The sequence below is a fragment of the Telopea speciosissima genome, chromosome 3, assembly GCF_018873765.1.
Source record: "Telopea speciosissima isolate NSW1024214 ecotype Mountain lineage chromosome 3, Tspe_v1, whole genome shotgun sequence".
Taxonomy (NCBI): Eukaryota; Viridiplantae; Streptophyta; class Magnoliopsida; order Proteales; family Proteaceae; genus Telopea; species Telopea speciosissima.
The window spans coordinates 23,017,633-23,036,756 of NC_057918.1; the positions used below are offsets into that span (position 1 = coordinate 23,017,633).

Here is a 19,124-nt window from a genome sequence, read left to right on the forward strand (position 1 = left end):
GTACGCTGCTGTATCTCTAATATGACCTTATTCCACACAAAATTTAGTACTAGAAATCTAGAACATACATAATTCAAACAAAACAACTTAAATATGCATTAGGAGTGAATAAACATATAAACCATTTCATAATTATCAAATGTTATACATGGTTCACTATAGTCAAAGATATGTGAGTCAAGAATACAAGCAAGTCACCCCTATGCCCATCCCAGAGTCCTAGTACTACATTGAGTTCCGGAAATGATCAAAACCACTAGATGTTATTGTTGTTGCTGAAGCAAGTTATCCTCCGACTGTGTTACAAATATTGACCATGTCATAGTATGCCGGAGGAAAGGCTCGAAGTTATCTACAACCACCCTATAAATAGAATCATCAACATACTGGAGCTACCTAACCTAGGTTATAGATCTCTGAACCATGTAGAACTTGATCGAAAGCCTCTGTAACTGGATGGTGGCTGTTGAGCCGGGATCGGCATGTATGGTTGGGGTGCCGGTAATGAGAACTTGTTGTCCATAAATGATAACCCACCGACTCCGTGAGGCTGTAGATCAGCCAACGGTGTCTTAACATATATATAAAATTGAGCTCAAACCGGTAAGAACTAACCTTATTTTTTTCAAAAAATTTGTTTCAATTCAGAAATTTTAAAAATAGAAAATTAAATTTAGCTATGTGAAGTCATAGATTGGGCTACGGTGTGTAACTTCTAAAAAATTGAATTTTTGGGAAAATACCTTTATCTTATTTTTTTGCAAAAATGAATTTTTTGGGAAAGTGATATACCTTCAAGTTTGGATCTTGCACAAATCTTCAAACAATGCAGCAACTTGTCGCTTCGTATGCGTTCCACTACTGCTCTACAACTTGTTCCTCGCTTGTATGGGAGAGATCTGGCCAAAATTCACAAACCCAAGTTTTCTCAACCCCTTCTGTCGAAACCACTGAAGTTCACGTCGAAACGATACATTTTGTCGAAATTTCACTAGAACTTCAGTATTGTTAGTGATTTCATTTCAACATCTGTTGAAACCGATTTTTTTTTGCGAAATTTTGGTGAAATTTGGAACCATGCTTTGCCTACATTGAACCAAATACTCGTTACTTTCTTACCCAAAAAAGATGTAATTCACACACAATGAGCTTGACTACCCCTTTATTGACTTTACAAAAAGCTTCCTGCATTAAATTAATGTCTTAAGGTTTCTGCTTTACCCTAAGTACCAAATCTTGTCATCCTAGGAGGCTGAAGGACATTAGTGCTTCCACTGTTCTGTTTGTTTGAGTGATTAGATCTCCAACCTTAAGATAGTAAAATGACTGCTTCATGGCCTTAACCCACGAGTGTTTCACTGCATCATATTCATGAGCAGAAAAAGTGTATATATAGCGGTATTAGATTAATTGAATTGCCACCCCATGTATTTACATAAATAGCCCTAGATACCATTTTCCACCATGTGATTTGATCAGGTGAGCTTGCTAGCTTTTACTCAGTTGGGAAAAGGCTTAGTTGAGAGCCACCTTGCTTACCCATAATTGATGTAACCACTGGTATGATCTCTTCTGTTAGGAATGACGGACACTGATTTGATAATTAGAACAGAGAAGTTAATTCTCCATGATTTTAGTTTTTGCATGAGATTCCTCTGAAAGATAATTTCTTTGTTTTATATCATAGACACCAAGGATCTGGGGGTTTTGGCAACGATGGAGCTGCTTTTGGGAGCTTGAATACAGATCAGCAACTACCTGGCAGATACTCACAACCTGCTACGCCGAATTCTTTTTCTTCCCTCGGAGGAAACCCATTTGGATAGATAGATGTAGAAAGGCTTCTGATGCCATTTTAGGATCAGCATCTTCTTGTTGATTCTGTTCTGATTGAAGATCAACTGACATGATGAGAATGAGAATCATCCTCATACATCTTTGCTCTGTTAAGGAGTAACTTTTAGTACGAAAAAAAGAGCAGAGACAAAAAAAGGGTAAGACTGTCTGGAGAGGGCACTGATGGCTGGCATTTCTATGGGAGTACACATTTCTGCTGTAAATCTAATTGTTATTAGTAACGCATTCCATCCGGTGTTTTTTGTGTATGCCCCCCCTATAGGGATTGTATTTTATTTGTATGTTTTGTCATCTGATCCGGTATTAGGGTTTTGTAATTCACAATCCCCATTTTCCCCACCCCGTAGAAGAAAGCGAAATAGGCTGTTCTCACCAATCGCTGTTGCTTCAAGTCTCTGAGAACTATAAAATATGTGGTTCTAGTGGTTTTCTGTTTGTTGATGGTTATTATTTTTTTTTTTATAATTTGTTGATGGTTATTATATTTCTAGGCAGTGTTAGCAAAATTTGGAGCGTGTCTGTTTTTTATTTTTGAGAAAAGTCGCTGTAATTATGAATGGTGAATTTTATAAAAATATGTGGTTCTAGTGGTTTTTCATTCAAGTTTTTTTATGAGAAATAAAAATCAAGTGCAAGTTTCGGCTAAAACTAAATACTTTTGGAGTTGCATATCATTCAGAATCTTTCAGGTTTAGTGTCCCCTTTCAAGTTTCATTGCTTAGCCATGGCAGAATATGTCGTGTACATGTTTTGTGTGTGTGTGTTGGGGGGGGGGGTGTGGGATTGTGGAAGAAAGGAAATTCTTACTGTTTGTGGATTTTAACATTTTTTATTTTTTTTCATGAAGCTGGAATTTTTAACATTTAAGTTACACTAGACTCATGAGAACTTTTCTTTTTGGTAGATGACTCCTGAGAGCTTGCTAGCGTTTACTTAGTTGGGAAAAGGCTTAGTTGAGAACCACCTTGCTCACCCACAATTGATGTAACCAGTGGTATATATGTATGTATGTTCGTAGAACGAAATCACGAAGAAAGGTGCATAAGTGTTTTAATCGGTTTGTTTTTTGGATGGCCTTTTTTGGTTTATCATTTTAGAACCATTGTTTATCGGTTCAAAATCAAATCGAACCGAAAATGTCATTACTCAGAAAGCGAAACCAATTAATTATTTATAGTTCGGTTTGATTCAATTTTAATTGATTGGTTTAGAATGGCACCCTTAGGTTGTAAGCAACTACAGCCAGAGCTTCAAGTTCTGCAAGAGCCTCTTTGACCTCATAGAGAAGGGCAATCGGAACTTCTAACAGAGTGAGTCTCTGTAGGTTAAAGACCAAATCAAAAGAAGCAGCCGCAACTTCATCATCTATGAGTTCAACCTGTATGAGACCAATATTTAAGTTTAAACCAAACTGAACCATTAACCATATTTGACTCGATTCAACTTCTCTTATACTTCCAAGCAACACACTCGGATTTCGCATATCCAATTTAAAACTATAGGATTATACAATCCATTCCAATGTGAGGAGTAGGAGGTGTAATGTTCTTATGACGCAGTTTAGTGTTGGACTAGAGGTGTCAAAAATGACACCAGAGTACTAGATTGATTGAATCGACCAAACTCCTTATTGGTTGGATACTGACTTTGATTTTTTTAGAAACTTGAAATATCAAAATCAACCGAAAATTACTATTCGGATCGAAATCGGAAAAATCAATAAAAAAAAAAAAACCCAATAGTGATAATATTCAGTATGATTTCACATTTTTTTTTCTCGCTTTTTATATATCAAAAAGTAGAACCGGACCAATAATTGATCATTAAAAGAAACCAATACCGGACCAAAACCGACTAGACTGATAGTTATCAGTTTGGCTTTTGTAGACCAAATACCTTATTAATCCAATTTTGGTATGGCAGTTTAACCCAGTGTGTAAAAAAACCAAAACATACTGTTTGACGCCCCTAATTGGATAGGATGGTAATAACCGCTAAATGCCAACCAGTCTGATTTTAGTATAAGTCATGTTGTGGATAAAAACTAGCCCTAGAAGCGACTAAGGTGAAAGCAACACACACTCTGACACTCTCCCCTTCACTGGGGGCATCTGTTGTGGATAAAAAACTACCTCCAGGGGTGATTAAGATAGCCCCCAAGTGAAAGGAAGAGTGTGTATTGCTTTACTAGTCCAAGCAGGGGTTCCCATAGATGGTGCCAAACGCACTAGGCTGTCTGTCAAAACGAGCTTAATGTCGTCCTCACTATTTTAAAAGGTCTCATTAGGGAGTGATGATTCTAATTCTTATAAGAACCACAGCCTTCCCTTCGATTCTAATTCTTATAAGAACCACAGCCTTCCCTTCATTCACCGATGTAGGACTATCTTAGTTGCCTCTGAGCTAACTTATGCTTTTTAATTAGCTACAATAGAAGCTCTCCAGCGAAAAGAAAGCAAGGGTTCCCACAACCGGTGCTAATGATGAAGTCAAAAAATACGTCTCATGATATTGTTCGCTCTAGGTTGCCCTTCGAAACTAACTTAATGTATTTTTATGATTTTAAAAGATATTACGAGGGAATGAGGATTCCAATCCTCATAAGAACCAAGGTTTTCTCTTCACTCACGTGTGTGAGACTATCTTAATCGTTCCTGGGCTAGCTTATGCTTTTTAGCTACAACAGGTCGAGTTTAAGGCTTTAAGGGGAATAAAAACATTGAATTTGATTCGGACAGAGTGAAAACACCGGTATAAACAAGAGAAGACAGAGTTGAGATTCTACTCTACTCTTCTGTTTGAGTATGTCCATTGAAGATGTGTCAGACCTACAATTGCGGCCTTCAGCTTTATGTCTACCGACCGTCAGATGGAGTTTGTAGTCGTGCCACCCAACGGTTTTGATCCATTACGATAGAATTTGTGTTGACCCTGCTGTTTTCTCCCGTTCCTTTCACCAACAGCAACGACTACAATTCGTTTCATGAGTTCCATTGACAATTTTCAAATAAAATCTTGAAAACTCATCGTTTTCTGGTCTTTACTGCTAAATGTATCCCTCCTTTGTGGTCTTTACGTTTCAATCTCTCTTCGAAAGCTGAAAAATGCGCGTATTTTGGTTTCCTTTTCCATTGGATCTAGATTTTTTCTCATTCGATCTTATTTTGATTTCCGAGTTCGAGTGAATTCGCAGTCTGCAGTATAAGATCTTCCGATTTGCTTTGTATTGGCGGAATTGGGATTTAGCTTCTGAGTCTTGATCTTTAATAACTTCTGTGGGGTAAGTTGTTGTTTAATTCGTTGATTTCTACCTTCTAGGGCTTTTCATTTATTATCTGAAGTGAAGTTGATGGGTAACTCAGTTTTAGTTGTCATACAGACTGCAGAGGAGGTGATCAACTCGAGATGGTCATTTTCAACGGGTTGCCTATTTCAGCGGATAAATCTGTAAGTCCAACACACCCACCCCCCCCCCCCCCCCCCGGTTGATGGCTTTACAGTTAGTGAAAGCTTTTCGATGGTATCATGGATTGGTTCAGTGGTGATTGAGATTATTGGGAGCAGCAATTCTCATTTTACAGTTCTTTAGGAAGTGAGTGTATTTTTGCTTTGGCAGTGAAAACTAGAAAGTGCCATTTTTGTTGGTTTCGAAGGAAGATAATGCACCCAGTACAGCTTAGGTTTTCCAAAATTCCTATATAAAAAAAAAATCTATTAGTTATCCAGAGTCTGAAAACCTGATTAAATTGATAAACATGTCTACCTATAAAGGCCAAAACAAGGGGGGGGGGTATAAAAAAGACGCTTGCCTTGGCAAAGAATTTTGGAGCTGAATTAATGGCACTTGTCACTAGTAGTTTTGATTGCTTTTACACTCATTTATTTATTTCTGACATTCTTGGTGCACCTCACCTATTTTTTATTTATTTTGATGCTTGCTATTGGTTCATTTAGTACTTGAAGGAGGAACTTTCAAGAGTAGATGAAAGCTGGGCAGCTGCACGCTTTGATTCCTTACCTCATGTTGTCCATATCTTGACGTCAAAGGACAGAGAAGGTGAAGTAGCAGACTTGAAGGAACAAAGTGAAATCATTGAAGAGGTTGTGGACGAAGTTGTGCATGCATACCATAGTGGTTTCAACAAAGCAATTCAAAACTATTCCCAGGTCTGTGATGGTTTTTCCTGACTTTGTTCCTTTGTCATTCATTCCCTTGAAATGGATCTTGATCGTTTGCTGTTTTGACCTTAGGGTTTTGTGAATTATCTTTTCTTTCTCTTAATTCTCAATGCAATTGTATTATTCATTAAAAAGGATCATGGTGATATGCTTGAACACATAATGGAGAATTTCCTAGTTGCAGTTTGAATACTTCTAATTGGCTATCCAACTGATCTAGATTAGATAATGTTGACAAGAACCGACTGAGCTATGTACTATATACATATGTAGTGCACATTCATGATATGTTTTCTAATGCTTTGCCTGTTCCTACTGACTGAAGCAAGGGGTTTTAGTAATTTTAGGACCTCATATCAATTTAGAATTAATTTTTGTGGATATAATTGATTTATGATTCTGCTGACAAATGTTGAAATCCAACGAAAATGATGATGCTAGTTCTCCCTTTAAAACATGGGACCATAAGGTCCAACTTGAACCTCCCTCAAGCATGGCTTCAAATTTTGCTTGAAATCTCCAATTTTGAGTGAAATATAATATTTTTTGATTTCCCTTGGGGTGAAATAAAAACCTTATGCACATACTTCATTTACAACTTTCCAGTTGAAATTGGGGAAATGTTTTCCCGAAATCTATATCATTTTGGTCATTTGTTTTCAATCACTGCAACTTCTTTTTTTTTCTTTTTTAAGTAAATCACTGAAACATTACATTACAGTCAAGTGAAATGGCCTTTTCCCCCTTTCTTGATCCATTTTACTACTTAAATCGGCTGTGAGAAAACTATTTCAATTGAAACCTCCGAAAACCCATTTTAGGTCAAGCTTTGCTTTAGTATTGCTGTAAATCAGCATCTCAAGTCTTGCACCTGCTGCAAAATTTGGTTTCCCTTGCAATAAAAGCTCCTAAGAAGCAAAAATCCAGAGAAGTAGATGCCCTATAATATTTTTTTTTCTCCATATTTACTAGATCAACCAACTAGTAATACAGCATAACATACTATAATGACTTGGACCTTACATCATCACAATAGGACTCATATTTGAATTCTCACTGGAATTGGACACGTGGACTTCCTTGAAACATAAAGGTGCTACATTAGACAATGCACGACTTTCTTTATTATGTAAAGTCCACTTTGCTCGCCCATGTGCTTCAAATGTGAACTTTCTGGCGGATATACTCAAAACCACAGGACTCAAACTGAAGTCTAGCTCCTTAATTTCGAGTAATAGTGGAAAGGCCACCCATTGCCACCTATCCATGTAGTCAACCTGAATAAGACATTCTAGTAGTTGCTTGCAGTTAGTCAGAACTGTGATATCCCTGAGCAGTAGTTTTAGCATGGTGTGGAACCCGGGTCAAAATACCCTATTGGGTTCGCTTATGGGCCCACCGAAGTAATACACAGGTCAACAGTTGAGAGGAATGACAGAACTGTAAATTATTTAAAGTTGCAAGGGGAATGGCAGGGCTGTAATGAACCAAATAGAGTAGTGTCACTTGATAGACTAAGGCAAAGACACAACGGGAATTAGTAATTATTATATAGGGTAAAATTGTGAAGTGAATCAAGAGGAAGGGTAGGGATTAATAAAGGAGAGAAGGACGGGTAGTTTTGAAGAGTAAATTAAAAAAAGAAAGAAGGAATCGTGGGGAGGGGTTGTCTTCTTACTTACGATGAGTGGAAGAAACCAGCGGTATTCTTCACAACCAAAGGAACTGTAGCTTCTCGAGGGAAAATCGAATGGAAGAGCAGCTTCAGGTATGTAATCACCTAGCCCTAACAATCGGTCCAAAGGCAGCCATTATCCCAATAAAAAAAAAAGGATTTAATACCAGAACAGATCACTTGCTGGGATTCCTAACATAAAACAACCCAATTGGACATTGTTCTCGGTCGGAGTTCTCAAATAGGTTCGGCCTGGTACAAAGAACTGTTCCTGCATCATAGCACATACTGCATCCTGGATCGAAGAACTGTTGCTTCCATTTCAGTCCATTCGAGTAGCATTTCTGTAGGTGTTATACACTGTCCCTGCTGCAATGAAATTACTGACATGGTTTCTTAAAATCCAGTGTATAGGCTTCACTTTCTCTTTTAGGCTTATGTTTCTCCTCTTCCCATATTGTTTCAAATTCGTTCTTCTTTTTTGTGGGCACAAAACTAATCATAGTATTAAACACAACAAGTGCCCAGTTGTATTGTTTATTCTCTTTGTCATTAGGATCTTAGATAAAAAAAATTGTATAAATGTTATATGGTAGTCTGATTATCTATGAAGGTACAACTATTATGATTAGTAGTAATAATTATAAATGTCATACTGGTAGTCTGCTCATTGTAATTAGTAGTTATTTTTCTCTTCTTTTCTCCAGGCCCTTTTGGTGGCCTGTGCTTATACCTTCCTCTTTCTTATTAGTTTCTCTGTTGCCTATCAATAAACCAAAAAAAGAGTAAGCATAATTTTTTTCCCGGAAACATGATATTAATATCATGAGAAAGGAGAATGATCACTTGTTCTCTCATACTCTTTGGTTCTTTGGTCTGATTGACCCCAGTCTAAAAAGTTATTTGTTTAGAGTCCTGGTTCTTGGGATTTCACTAAGTAGGACGAACTTAAGTTGGTGCATCATAGACACTGTGCTGCCTGATGGTAATGGATTTATCTTCTATTCTACAACAAAGAAGTGACAGTGCTGCCAGTGCCCTAGGTGGTCCATCTATCAAAGCATTATCAATCCTTTGGCCACTGTGTGAGGGTGTGTTCAGAGCTTGGAATGATGTGTATATATACTACAGTGAAGGGTGAATATACTCAAAAAGTTATAGTGAATCAGTTGGTGTTGGCCTATTTATTATTTAGCAATTAGCAAGCCACCATTTCCTTTTATTGTGTTGAAATGTCATACATCTTCAAGTACTTTTTTATATGAATTTGCTAAATGTTGATGATCTACATTGTTTCTTATGGTGAAGGGTAACCCTGAGCCCTTGTATATTTGTTTATGACCTTGTCCTTCCTTTCAGATCTTGCGGTTATTTAGTGAATCAACTGAAAGCATTGCCATCTTAAAGACTGATTTGGAAGATGCAAAGAAACTTCTTGGCTCCCACAGTAAGCAATTGCATCAGTTGTGGTATCGGTCAGTTACATTGCGCCATATAATCTCACTGCTAGATCAAATCGAGGGAATAGCTAAGGTCTGTGCTTTCTAATTTCTTTCTAATATGTAGTCTGTATTAGATGTACCTTTTGCTGCTTTCTCATTCAGAAGTAATAAGAAATTCGTACAATTAGTCTCTCTCCTTTTATGTGTGCATTATTGATCTTTCAGCATGCAGTGACTAACTAAAATGTATTTATATGTTTGTATGGGGATTATGTTTCTGGATACAGTGCTTGCTTTGCATTGTGGAGCTTTTCCTCCTTAGTTAATGGAGATAATGGTGCATGAATTAGTGTGGGAAAAAAAAACCTTTTGATGTTGGTGTTTATGTGCTTTTTTGCCAACTAACAGGTGGCATGAGTAATTCCAATGTAAACATTGCACAAATGGGTAGTAATGTGAACTCTTGTTCTTTTTAAGGAATATATTTTTTTGTGCGTTGATATAGTTAAGAGAATTTTGCAGTAAATAAGTTTCTAAAAAGAGCATCCCAGTGCACGAGGCTCCCACTAGTGCAAGCTCTGGGAAGGGCAAATGTACGCAGGCTTACCCCTCCACTTTGCCGGAGAGGCTGTTTCCAAGTTTTGAACCCGCAACCAACAGGTTGCAATAGTGCAACTTAACCGTTGCGCCAAGGCTCACCCACTAAATAAGTTTCTATGCAGAAAAGTTCTTACTAGAGCTCCACGATGTATTGCTCAATTCATAGAAGAATTTTTTCTGTGAGAGGGTGAACGAGATTATAGTATTTTGTTTTTCTATCTGATTTATTTATTCCTTCCCCCTTAGAGGCTGAGACTTGCATGGAATATGGGAAGAACGAATCTCTTTGCTGCTTATTCTGGGATGTGTGATTTCATTTACTTAATAGTTGAAGGTTGGAACAGAAGGATTCATTTCAGAAACTCCAGCTTGAGGGATGGGGAGGAATTGTGCTAGTTGGGATTTCCCCTCTGTTCTTAGGTCTTGTTTTCGTCTTACCCTTAATTTGAAACATCACTGTAATTGATCATTACTGTTACCACTTTAGTAAGAGACTGAGAGGGTATTTGGTTATTGCAACAGATTTTATAAGTAAAATGATTGGGCACAGCTATGTGAACAATGATGTAATCATAGAATTATTTAATTAACATTTTCTCCCAAACCTTTAAGTGAAGCATATTTAGTTCTGCATTATCAAGAGTGGATGGGGAAGGAAATGGAATGTTATAGTAGTCAACTGATTAACTAAATTGCTTTTGATTCTTTATTGTGGTCAGAAATTTAATAATTACATGGGAATACTACATGTACAAATATGTTGGCCCTTCGGAAGATGTCAAGTCTAAGCCCTTGAATTCTTTTTGCATGGATTGAAATTTTCAATCCATAGTTTTTTCGTGATATCTTGACAGAAGAAATTTCTGTTCTTTGATATGATGGTTTCTCTCCTCCAATAGACACCAACATATATATGACAAGTGTTCATAATTCCCATAAAATATGTATTCTTGGCCTAGAGTCTTTCATTGTTGAAACAGAGTTATCTCTATACACAGCATGGTATATCCCACCGTGCAAGTAATCACAAAGAAAAGACAATGCTTAATTGGGGAACTGTAGTGCAGCAATAGGTGTTTGTCATATCTCCATCAGCTTGCATTTAAACTGAACATTTGGGATATGCTGGCCCTAGTAAAACTTCCTGGAAATATTTTTCTATCAGTTGCTGCTAAAAATGTTAACAAAGAACTGAATAAAATGGGACCTCTTCTGCCTACTTCATTGTAAGCTAATTCTTTGGAAGTTTAAGCATTTTTTTTGGCTCTCCTTTAGTAGTTGTCTAAGTATGCTACAGAAAGCTGGTTGAGGTCTCTGCAAAGCAGGTAGGAAAAAAGGTTATGGCTACATCAGAGTGATAAGATAAACATTGTAACTGAACTTAGGCAAATTGTTTTTCAATAAAGTATATGATCAACTGAGTTTGTATTCTGTCCACTTTAAGTCCTTGCTTATCTTGCTAATTGAGGGGTAAAAAATCACTTTTTTTTAAGAAGGATCACAGCTGTTCTGAAGAGATTCTCGTGTCTTCCAATTATTCTTTTATTTCTTTACTGACAATCGACATAACAAGCTGAGCATATGACATAAACTCCACAATGCATTACCTATTCTATTTAGCCTTTGACATTTGTGTGACAGAATTATGTTTGGAACTGTGTATGTTGAAATATACCTTGTATTGTAATTTTTGATCTTATATGCTGTTTGTGACCAGCATTTTCTATAGTTCCCATCAGATGGTGCTAAAGTCTCCAATGTATTATCTATTGAAAAAGTCTCCAACATATTTACTCCCAACCCCTAGTATCATTTTTTTTTTCTTATATTGCAATTGTTTATGTCCATGTTGAAATCATTTTGATGCTGCAGATCTTGTCGTTCTGAAGTTGTATCCTCATATCTGTCCCAAACCTGTTACAGGTTCCAGCTCGTATTGAGAAGCTTATTTCTGAAAAGCAGTTTTATGCTGCAGTACAATTGCATGCTCAGTCAACATTGATGCTTGAGAGAGAAGGTCTTCAAGCGGTTGGGTTTTACTTACTCTGATCAATTTTTGAGATTTTACATTGTTTTCCGGAAGATAATTAATATTCAAGTTCTAGTTTTCATGACTGGAAATGGCATGTACTACTTATATGTATTGCTAAAGCCTGAGTACAGTACTTCAAAGTTTTTTCCGGCATGGTTCAAGGTCTTGGTTTCGGACCTGGTTTCGGCCAGGCAGAAAACCGAATTGGGCTGAGATCTCGGCGAGTTGTTGCATTTTTTTTTTATTGAACTCGTTGCTTGGTTTCGGTGGGTTTTGGACCTAGGTAGGTCATGAAACTTGGTACAGCCTATTTTGGGCCATTTAAACACAATGACACGATCGGATTTTGAAAAATCGAAGTCCAAATAGAAATTTGACTTCGGACCCTAGGTTGGTAGGCTACGACGTACACGGTCTTTAATAGGCCCTATTCTACACATAATTTAGTAGTAGAGAACATACAATTAATGTAAAACAACTTAAATAAGCATTAGGAATGTAAAAATGTAAAAAAATTGAGACCTTCATCAACTCGTAGATCGCCCAAAGTTGGGTAACATATAAAAAAATAAGACCCAACCACCAAGATTTGAACATATTTTTTTTGCAAAAAATAGATTTAGGGAAAAGTGGCTTACCTTGGAATCCTCCAATCTTCTTCAAATCACTGCAATCATGTTGTAGATTGATGTTTCCACGAGTTTCTTGGAGTAATCCGGCGATTTTCCGTCAAAAAATGGGAAGAGTGATCAATTTTTGGAAGTCCACAGCTTTTCCCACCGAGATGACAGATACCTATCAAAATATCAACTGGTCTCGGTCGAGATAAGGGCTTTTTATAACTGGGTTTTGTCTGGTTTCGGTCGAACCAAGATCTCGACCTAGACACGAAATCTCGGTCTAGTCAGTGCCTTTTTTGTATTTCGTATAAGGTCTCGTCTCATACCTTAAAAAAAATTGAGATATTACCGAGATCTTGCCTGCGAGACCTCGTTCCATGTTTTCTGGTACATAAGTATTTTACTTTTGGAATTAAAAAAAAAAAAATTTTGTAACAGAAAATGTGGAAATTGAAGAAGGTAATTGAATGACAGATATACATTTGAGCTGTCATCTCATGTTTGAAATTCTATTCTTACCCGCAAGTTTTCTGTGATTTCCTTAGGTAGAGCTTACAATCTCCTTAGGGTCTTTGAATCTAGTGATGGACATCCCAGTATCCCACATCCATTTTCAATTCTTTTTCCAAATGGCATATAATTATCGTTATTTTTTCACTTTGTCATCTTCTTGAAATCGTTCTAATGTTTATAACATTTGTTGCTTCAGTTTGCAACAAAGCCATAATTATTTTTACATATGCTTGTAGATCCAAAAGTGGATTAGATTAAAGTAGTTCTTTGTTTTTTTTGGTCCCTATTATTTAATAAATTGCAATGAAACCTTGATGTATCAATTGGGTTAGCGTCAAAGATCAAAGATATGTATGCTGATGTGGTGACTAGTGTTAGAATGGCGGGGGGCCAAGGTAGTGAATTCCCAATCTCAATTGGGTTACACCCAGGATCAACTTTAAGCCCTTATTTGTTTGCGCTTATCATGGACGACTTAACTAGTGGCTTACAAGATGAGGTCCCATGGTGTATGATCTTTGCAGATGGTATTGTTTTGGTGTATTAACGCCAAAGTGGAACTATGGGGAACAACCTTTGGATCACAAGGTCTGAAGATAAGTAGATAAAGACCGAATATATGGTGTGTAACTTTAGCAGCTCTAGGACGGATAATGATGTTGTGAATATTGATGAGGGGGAAACCCCGCAGAATGATCACTTTAGATATCTGGGATCAATCGTAAACAAGGAGGGCGACATAGATGATGATGTTGCCCAAAAGATTAAAATAGGGTGGATGAAGTGGAGAGGTGCGACCAGAGTTCTGTGTGATTGGCGTATCACTTTAAAGCTTAAATATAAGACTGTCATTAGCTCAGCTATGATGTACACGGCAGTCGGCAGAATGCTGGCTTGTGAAGAAGTAACATATAAATAAACTTGGTGTTGCAGAAATGAGGATGTTGAGATGGATGTGTGGAAAACTAGGAAGGATAAAGTAAAGAATGACCATATTAGTGTTAGAGATAGGGATACTTTAGTCTCTTAATTACTGGAATGTTATGTTAAGTTGTAATTTTACCTTTGTTGCTTTTTTTACCTTTTACCTCCCTAGGGAGGCATATGTAATTTCCATGAGTGTTTAATGAAAACAATATAGGGGAGAGGAATTGTTTTTCCTCTTCTCACGATTTCTCTCAACCCTTCTCTTCTTCTTCCTTCTTCACTTCCCCTTCTTCTTCCTCTTGCTGTTAGACCTTGTTCCTCCATTAGAATCAACCTCCATTTAGTTTCTAACTTGGTATCAGAGCGGGTTTGAGAGTCGATCAATCTCAGCTGCTCTCCTCACCTCTCTTTGGAACCCTAGAAAGGTAGAGGGTTCCAATAGAGGCCATATTATGTAAAGTATTACATATAGAAGACTTATTGGAGTTCTAATCTTCAATCTAATGCTTAAGGGAAGGAGTTGAAAGGTTGTAGAAGTCATTTGAAGCCATTGGAAGGTAAACACAGATTACTGCCACCTTTTCCTTCTCAGTTCTGGTTCTGCCTTTTTTTCTGCTTGGTTTGCTATGAAACCCAGTCCATTTGGATCGCGCAAGGGTCCCTTTTAAGTCCCTAATAGCTCGGTTGGAAAGGAGAAATGGTTAGAGAGCATAGCTCTCTTCTATGCTGCTGCACAGTTACCGCCAGCCTGTCCTCCTTGGCCTCAACTCTCCATCATCAAGCCTTTGTTTGAGCTGGGGCTGTTAGAATCGCCCAGGAGTGTTTTTTGTAGCCTCTAAGGACTCATTTGCTGAAGATATGTACTTTGGGAGCACTGCTCCTTTGCCCTCAGCTGGACAGGTATCGACCGGTTAATTTTTTTTGTCTCTGTTTTGCCTGAATGCTTCATGAAGTGTTGAATGGCTGCTGTTAGTTGAAGGACTACATTATATGGTTTTTCTTGGGTACTTCGGAATGAAGCTATGTTACCAGAAATGCATTTGACATTGGGTAATACTCCCATCTTGTAAGTGTGTTTTTTGGAGAAATGAATCGACAGAGGTTGTTTTGAGAAGTATTTCCTGATAAGAACTGTCTTTGTTTGGGTAGCATGTTTACTACCCATTGGATTTGAGTATCATTTCCTTTTCTTTGTGTATTCCTACATTATTTCAGCTCTTGGAGGAAGAGGCCAGGGTCCACCCCAAGGAAATGACAGAGATAGGTTCCACTGTGACCATTGTGGGAAGTCTGGACACACGAGAGAGAGATGTTGGATACTTTATGGCTTTCCCCCTAGTATGCACGTCAGCAGGAGAGCGGAAGCCAAAGCATGCTCCGTGATGACTGAGGTTGCACCTATGGGATCTCCATATGGACTACAGATAGACACCACATCCCTCACTCAGGATGATATTGTTGCATTTCGCAGGGTTTTGTCATATCTGGATAGTCCTACTTCTACATCTGCAGTGCCAGATTCTTCAGTTTCCACTTTACAAGCCTCTACATCTAGCCCTTCCACTACCTTTACGTGGGTCATTGACTCTGGAGCCACTGACCATATGACGGCATATTGCAGTGTTATGACTCCTACTCTATCTGTTCTGGTAAGGAAAAGGTTAGAGTTGCTGATGGTTCTCTTTCCATCTCATTGTGTTTTTTAGGATTTGGTGACAAAGAGAGTAATTGGTAGAGGACGTGAGGAAAAGGGACTCTACCTTCTTGATCAAGGAACATCCCCTCTACCTACTGCTCAGTCCTACGCATGTGGGTATGATGACTACAATACTGTTGACTCTGTGATGTTGTGGCATCAACGTTTGGGCCACCCTTCTTTTGGTGTTATGAGGACAAAATTGCCCCACTTGTTTTCTTCCATTCCTTCTTCCCATGTATTTCAGTGTGAACCCTGTTTGTTTGCCAAACATTGTCGTTGTTCTTATCCTTATCATGGTAATCGATCCACTGTTCCTTTCTATATTGTGCACTCTGATGTTTGGGGGCCTTCTCCTACTACTTCTTTGTTTGGTTGTCGTTATTTTGTTTCCTTTATCGATGACTATTCCCAGTCAACTTGAACCTTTTTGATGAAACAAAAAAGTGATGTTTATGGTGCCTTTAAAATTTTTTATCAGCTCATTCATACCCAGTTTCGTACTTGCATTCAAATTGTTCGTTCTGATAAAGTGGGGGGGGGGGGAGTATATGTATGGAGGACTCCAATAGTTTTTTATTGATCATGACATTATCCATCAAGTTGCTTGTGTTGACACCCCTCAACAGAATGGGGTGGTTGAACGGAAAAATCGCCATTTGTTGGAAGTCATTAGGAGTCTCCTATTTGGTATGCATGTTCCCAAGACTTTTTGGTCTGAAACCCTTCTTACCGCTACCTTTTTAATCAATCGCATGCCCTCTACACTTTTTGGCTCCAACTCTCCTTTAGGCTTGTTGTCTCCTCAGACTTTTGCTTTCTCTCTTCCTCCCAAGGTGTTTGGGTGTGTCTGCTATGCCCATGTAAATAAATGTGCTCGGACTAAGCTTGACCCCAAGGCACTCAAATGTATTTTCTTTGGCTATTCCTCCTCTACCAAGGGGTATAAGTGCTACCATCCCTCTTCCCGAAGGCAACTTCTCTCCAAAGATGTTACCTCCTTTGAATCTATACCTTTCTTTACTCTCTCTCAACATCCTCTTTAGGGGGAGAATAGTGGAAATGATGAGGTTGTTTCTATCTCTTTCCTCTCAACTTTGCTTACTTCTCCATTTCTCTTTGATATTGGGAAACATAAAGAAAGGGCTATTGTTGAAGAAGGGGCTGTTGTTAAAGAAGGGGCTGTTGTTGAAAGTGGTTCTGGTAATGAGAAGGATTACCACATTAAGTACAAAAAAGGTGAATGCTTAAAGAGTGAAGGAAAGAAGACCTGCCAAGAGCCCTCTTTGGATCCACATCCTGAGGTACATCCTCCTCAGTCAGGTAACATTCCCTCTCTCCCTTCTGATGTAGACCTTCCTATTGCTGCTAGAAAAAGAAAGAGAGTTTGCACTAATCCTGTAGCCCAGTTTGTTTCCTATGATGCTCTCTCTCCTACAGGTGCTGCCTTTACTGCCACCCTCTCTTCTATTTCCATTCCCAAAAATGTCACTGAGGCCATGTCTGACCCAAAGTGGAAGCAAGCCATGTCTGAGGAAATGGTGGCCCTTGAGAAGAACTGTACTTGGAAACTGGTTGATCTTCTCAGGGAGAGGGTTCCAGTTGGATGCAGATGGGTGTAAATAGTCAAGTACCGATCAGATGGTACAGTTGAGAGATACAAGGCTCGGTTGGTGGTTAAAGGCTACAGTCAGGTGTATGGGATTGATTATCAGGAGACATTTGCTCTTGTGGCGAACCATAACTCTATAAGAGTTCTTTTATCTTTAGCGGCTAATATAGATTGGCCATTGTATCAGTTGGATGTGAAGAACGCTTTCCTCCATGGTGATCTAGAAGAGGAAGTGTACATGCAGACTTCACCTGGCTTAAGTGTCCCTCCGCTGAAGGGAAAGTGTGCTTGCTCAAGAAGGCACTATATGGTCTCAAGCAATCCCCGAAGGCTTGGTTTGAGAGGTTTAGACAAGCCATTTTGAAGAATGGGTATTCCCAGAGCCAAGCTGACCACACTTTATTTACCCGACAAGGTAATGGTACCATCATAACCTTATTGTCTATGTTGAAGATATTGTAGTGACTGGAGATGACAGGGCTGAGATAGCTAGGCTGAAGACCTACTTGGCTCAACAGTTTGAGATTAAAGATTTGGGTCTCTTAAAGTACTTTGGGATTGAAGTGTCAAGGTCTAAGAAGGGAATAAATATATGTCAAAGGAAGTTTGTCCTAGACTTGTTGAAAGAGACAGGGATGTTGGGTTGCAAACCAACAAAGTTTCCTAGTGATCAGAATCATAAGCTAGGAGAAGACTGTGGGCCTCCCCTTGTTGATGCAGGAAAATACCAAAGGCTTGTAGGGAAGTTGATTTATCTCTCCTTGACTCGCCCAGATGTCACTTATGCAGTTGGAGTGGTGAGCCAATTTATGCATGCCCCTAAGAGTGGGCACTTGGATGTTGTATATCACATCATCAGATATTTTAAGTCTTCTCTAGGAAAAGGTCTTCTCTATACCAGGTACAACCATATTAGGATAGAAGGCTACACTAATGCTGATTGAACTGGTTTAATTTCAGATAGACGATCTACATTAGGCTATTGTACATTTGTGGGTGGTAATTTAGTCACTTGAAGGAGCAAGAAGCAACATGTGGTGGCCAGATCTAGTGCAGAGGAGAACTCCTATGGTTGAAGAGGTTAGTCCAAGATTTGGGGTTCGATACTGAAGCACCTATGAGGCTTTATTGTGATTACAAGGCTGCCATAAGTATAGCCCACAGTCCTGTGCAGCATGACAAAACAAAGCACATCGAAATGGACCGACACTTCATCAACGAAAAGATAGACTCTGGCTACATTTGCACTCCTTTTGTGAAGATTGGTGATCAATTGGCGGACATATTCACCAAAGGGCTTACTTCTCTTCAGTTTGGTACTCTATTATGCAAGCTGGGAATGCATGACATTTTTTCTCCAGCTTGAGGGGGAGTGTTAGAGATAGGAGTACTTTAGTCTCTTATTTGCTAGAATGTTATGTTAAGTTGTAATTTTACTTTATTGCTTTTTTACCTTTTACCTCCCTAGGGAGGCATATGTAATTTCCATGAGTGTTTAATGAAAATAATATAGGGGAGAGGAATTGTTTTTCCTCTTCTCACGATTTCTTTCAACTCTTCTCTTCTCTTCTTCTTCCTTCTTCACTTCTCCATCTTCTTCCTCTTTCTGTTAGACCTTGTTCCTCCATTAGAATCAACCTCCATTTAGTTTCTAACTATTAGAGCTGGGTTTGGAGTTGCTTCGATACACGATAAACTTAGAGAGAGTCGTTCGAGGTGGTATGGCAATGGTCAACGGAGGTCTTTAGATGCCCTAGTTTGGAGGAGTGACCTGATCCTGATTGAGGGATCCAAAAGAACCAGGGGCAGGCCTAAGATAACCATAGGAGAAGTGGTGAAGAAAGACATGCTTATCTTAGGCCTTGTTCCTAGTATGACCTCAAATAGAGCTGATTGGAGAACAAAGATCCATATGGTCGACCCCATGCAGTTGGACTATGATGATGTGATGCTGTTTTTTGTATTACACTC

General features: G+C 38.5%; 2 protein-coding genes across 8 annotated transcripts in view; both read left to right on the top strand.

Moving 5' to 3' along the window:
- The window catches only part of LOC122653815 (probable ADP-ribosylation factor GTPase-activating protein AGD14), a 31,211-nt gene extending 29,331 nt beyond the window's left edge, over positions 1 to 1,880 (top strand). For all 5 annotated transcript variants that reach the window (XM_043847764.1, XM_043847762.1, XM_043847765.1 and 2 more), the window contains one exon: positions 1,688 to 1,880. In XM_043847764.1, coding sequence (XP_043703699.1) covers positions 1,688 to 1,826 — 139 coding nt within the window. In that variant the 3' untranslated portion in view covers positions 1,827 to 1,880. The remainder of the gene's footprint in view (positions 1 to 1,687) is intronic.
- A 3,053-nt stretch (positions 1,881 to 4,933) lies between these two features.
- Positions 4,934 to 19,124, top strand: part of LOC122653814 (exocyst complex component SEC8) — an 81,315-nt gene continuing 67,124 nt past the window's right edge. For all 3 annotated transcript variants that reach the window (XM_043847759.1, XM_043847760.1, XM_043847761.1), the window contains exons 1-5: positions 4,934 to 5,137; positions 5,237 to 5,304; positions 5,812 to 6,024; positions 9,071 to 9,244; positions 11,677 to 11,781. In XM_043847759.1, coding sequence (XP_043703694.1) covers positions 5,263 to 5,304; positions 5,812 to 6,024; positions 9,071 to 9,244; positions 11,677 to 11,781 — 534 coding nt within the window. In that variant the 5' untranslated portion in view covers positions 4,934 to 5,137; positions 5,237 to 5,262. The remainder of the gene's footprint in view (positions 5,138 to 5,236; positions 5,305 to 5,811; positions 6,025 to 9,070; positions 9,245 to 11,676; positions 11,782 to 19,124) is intronic.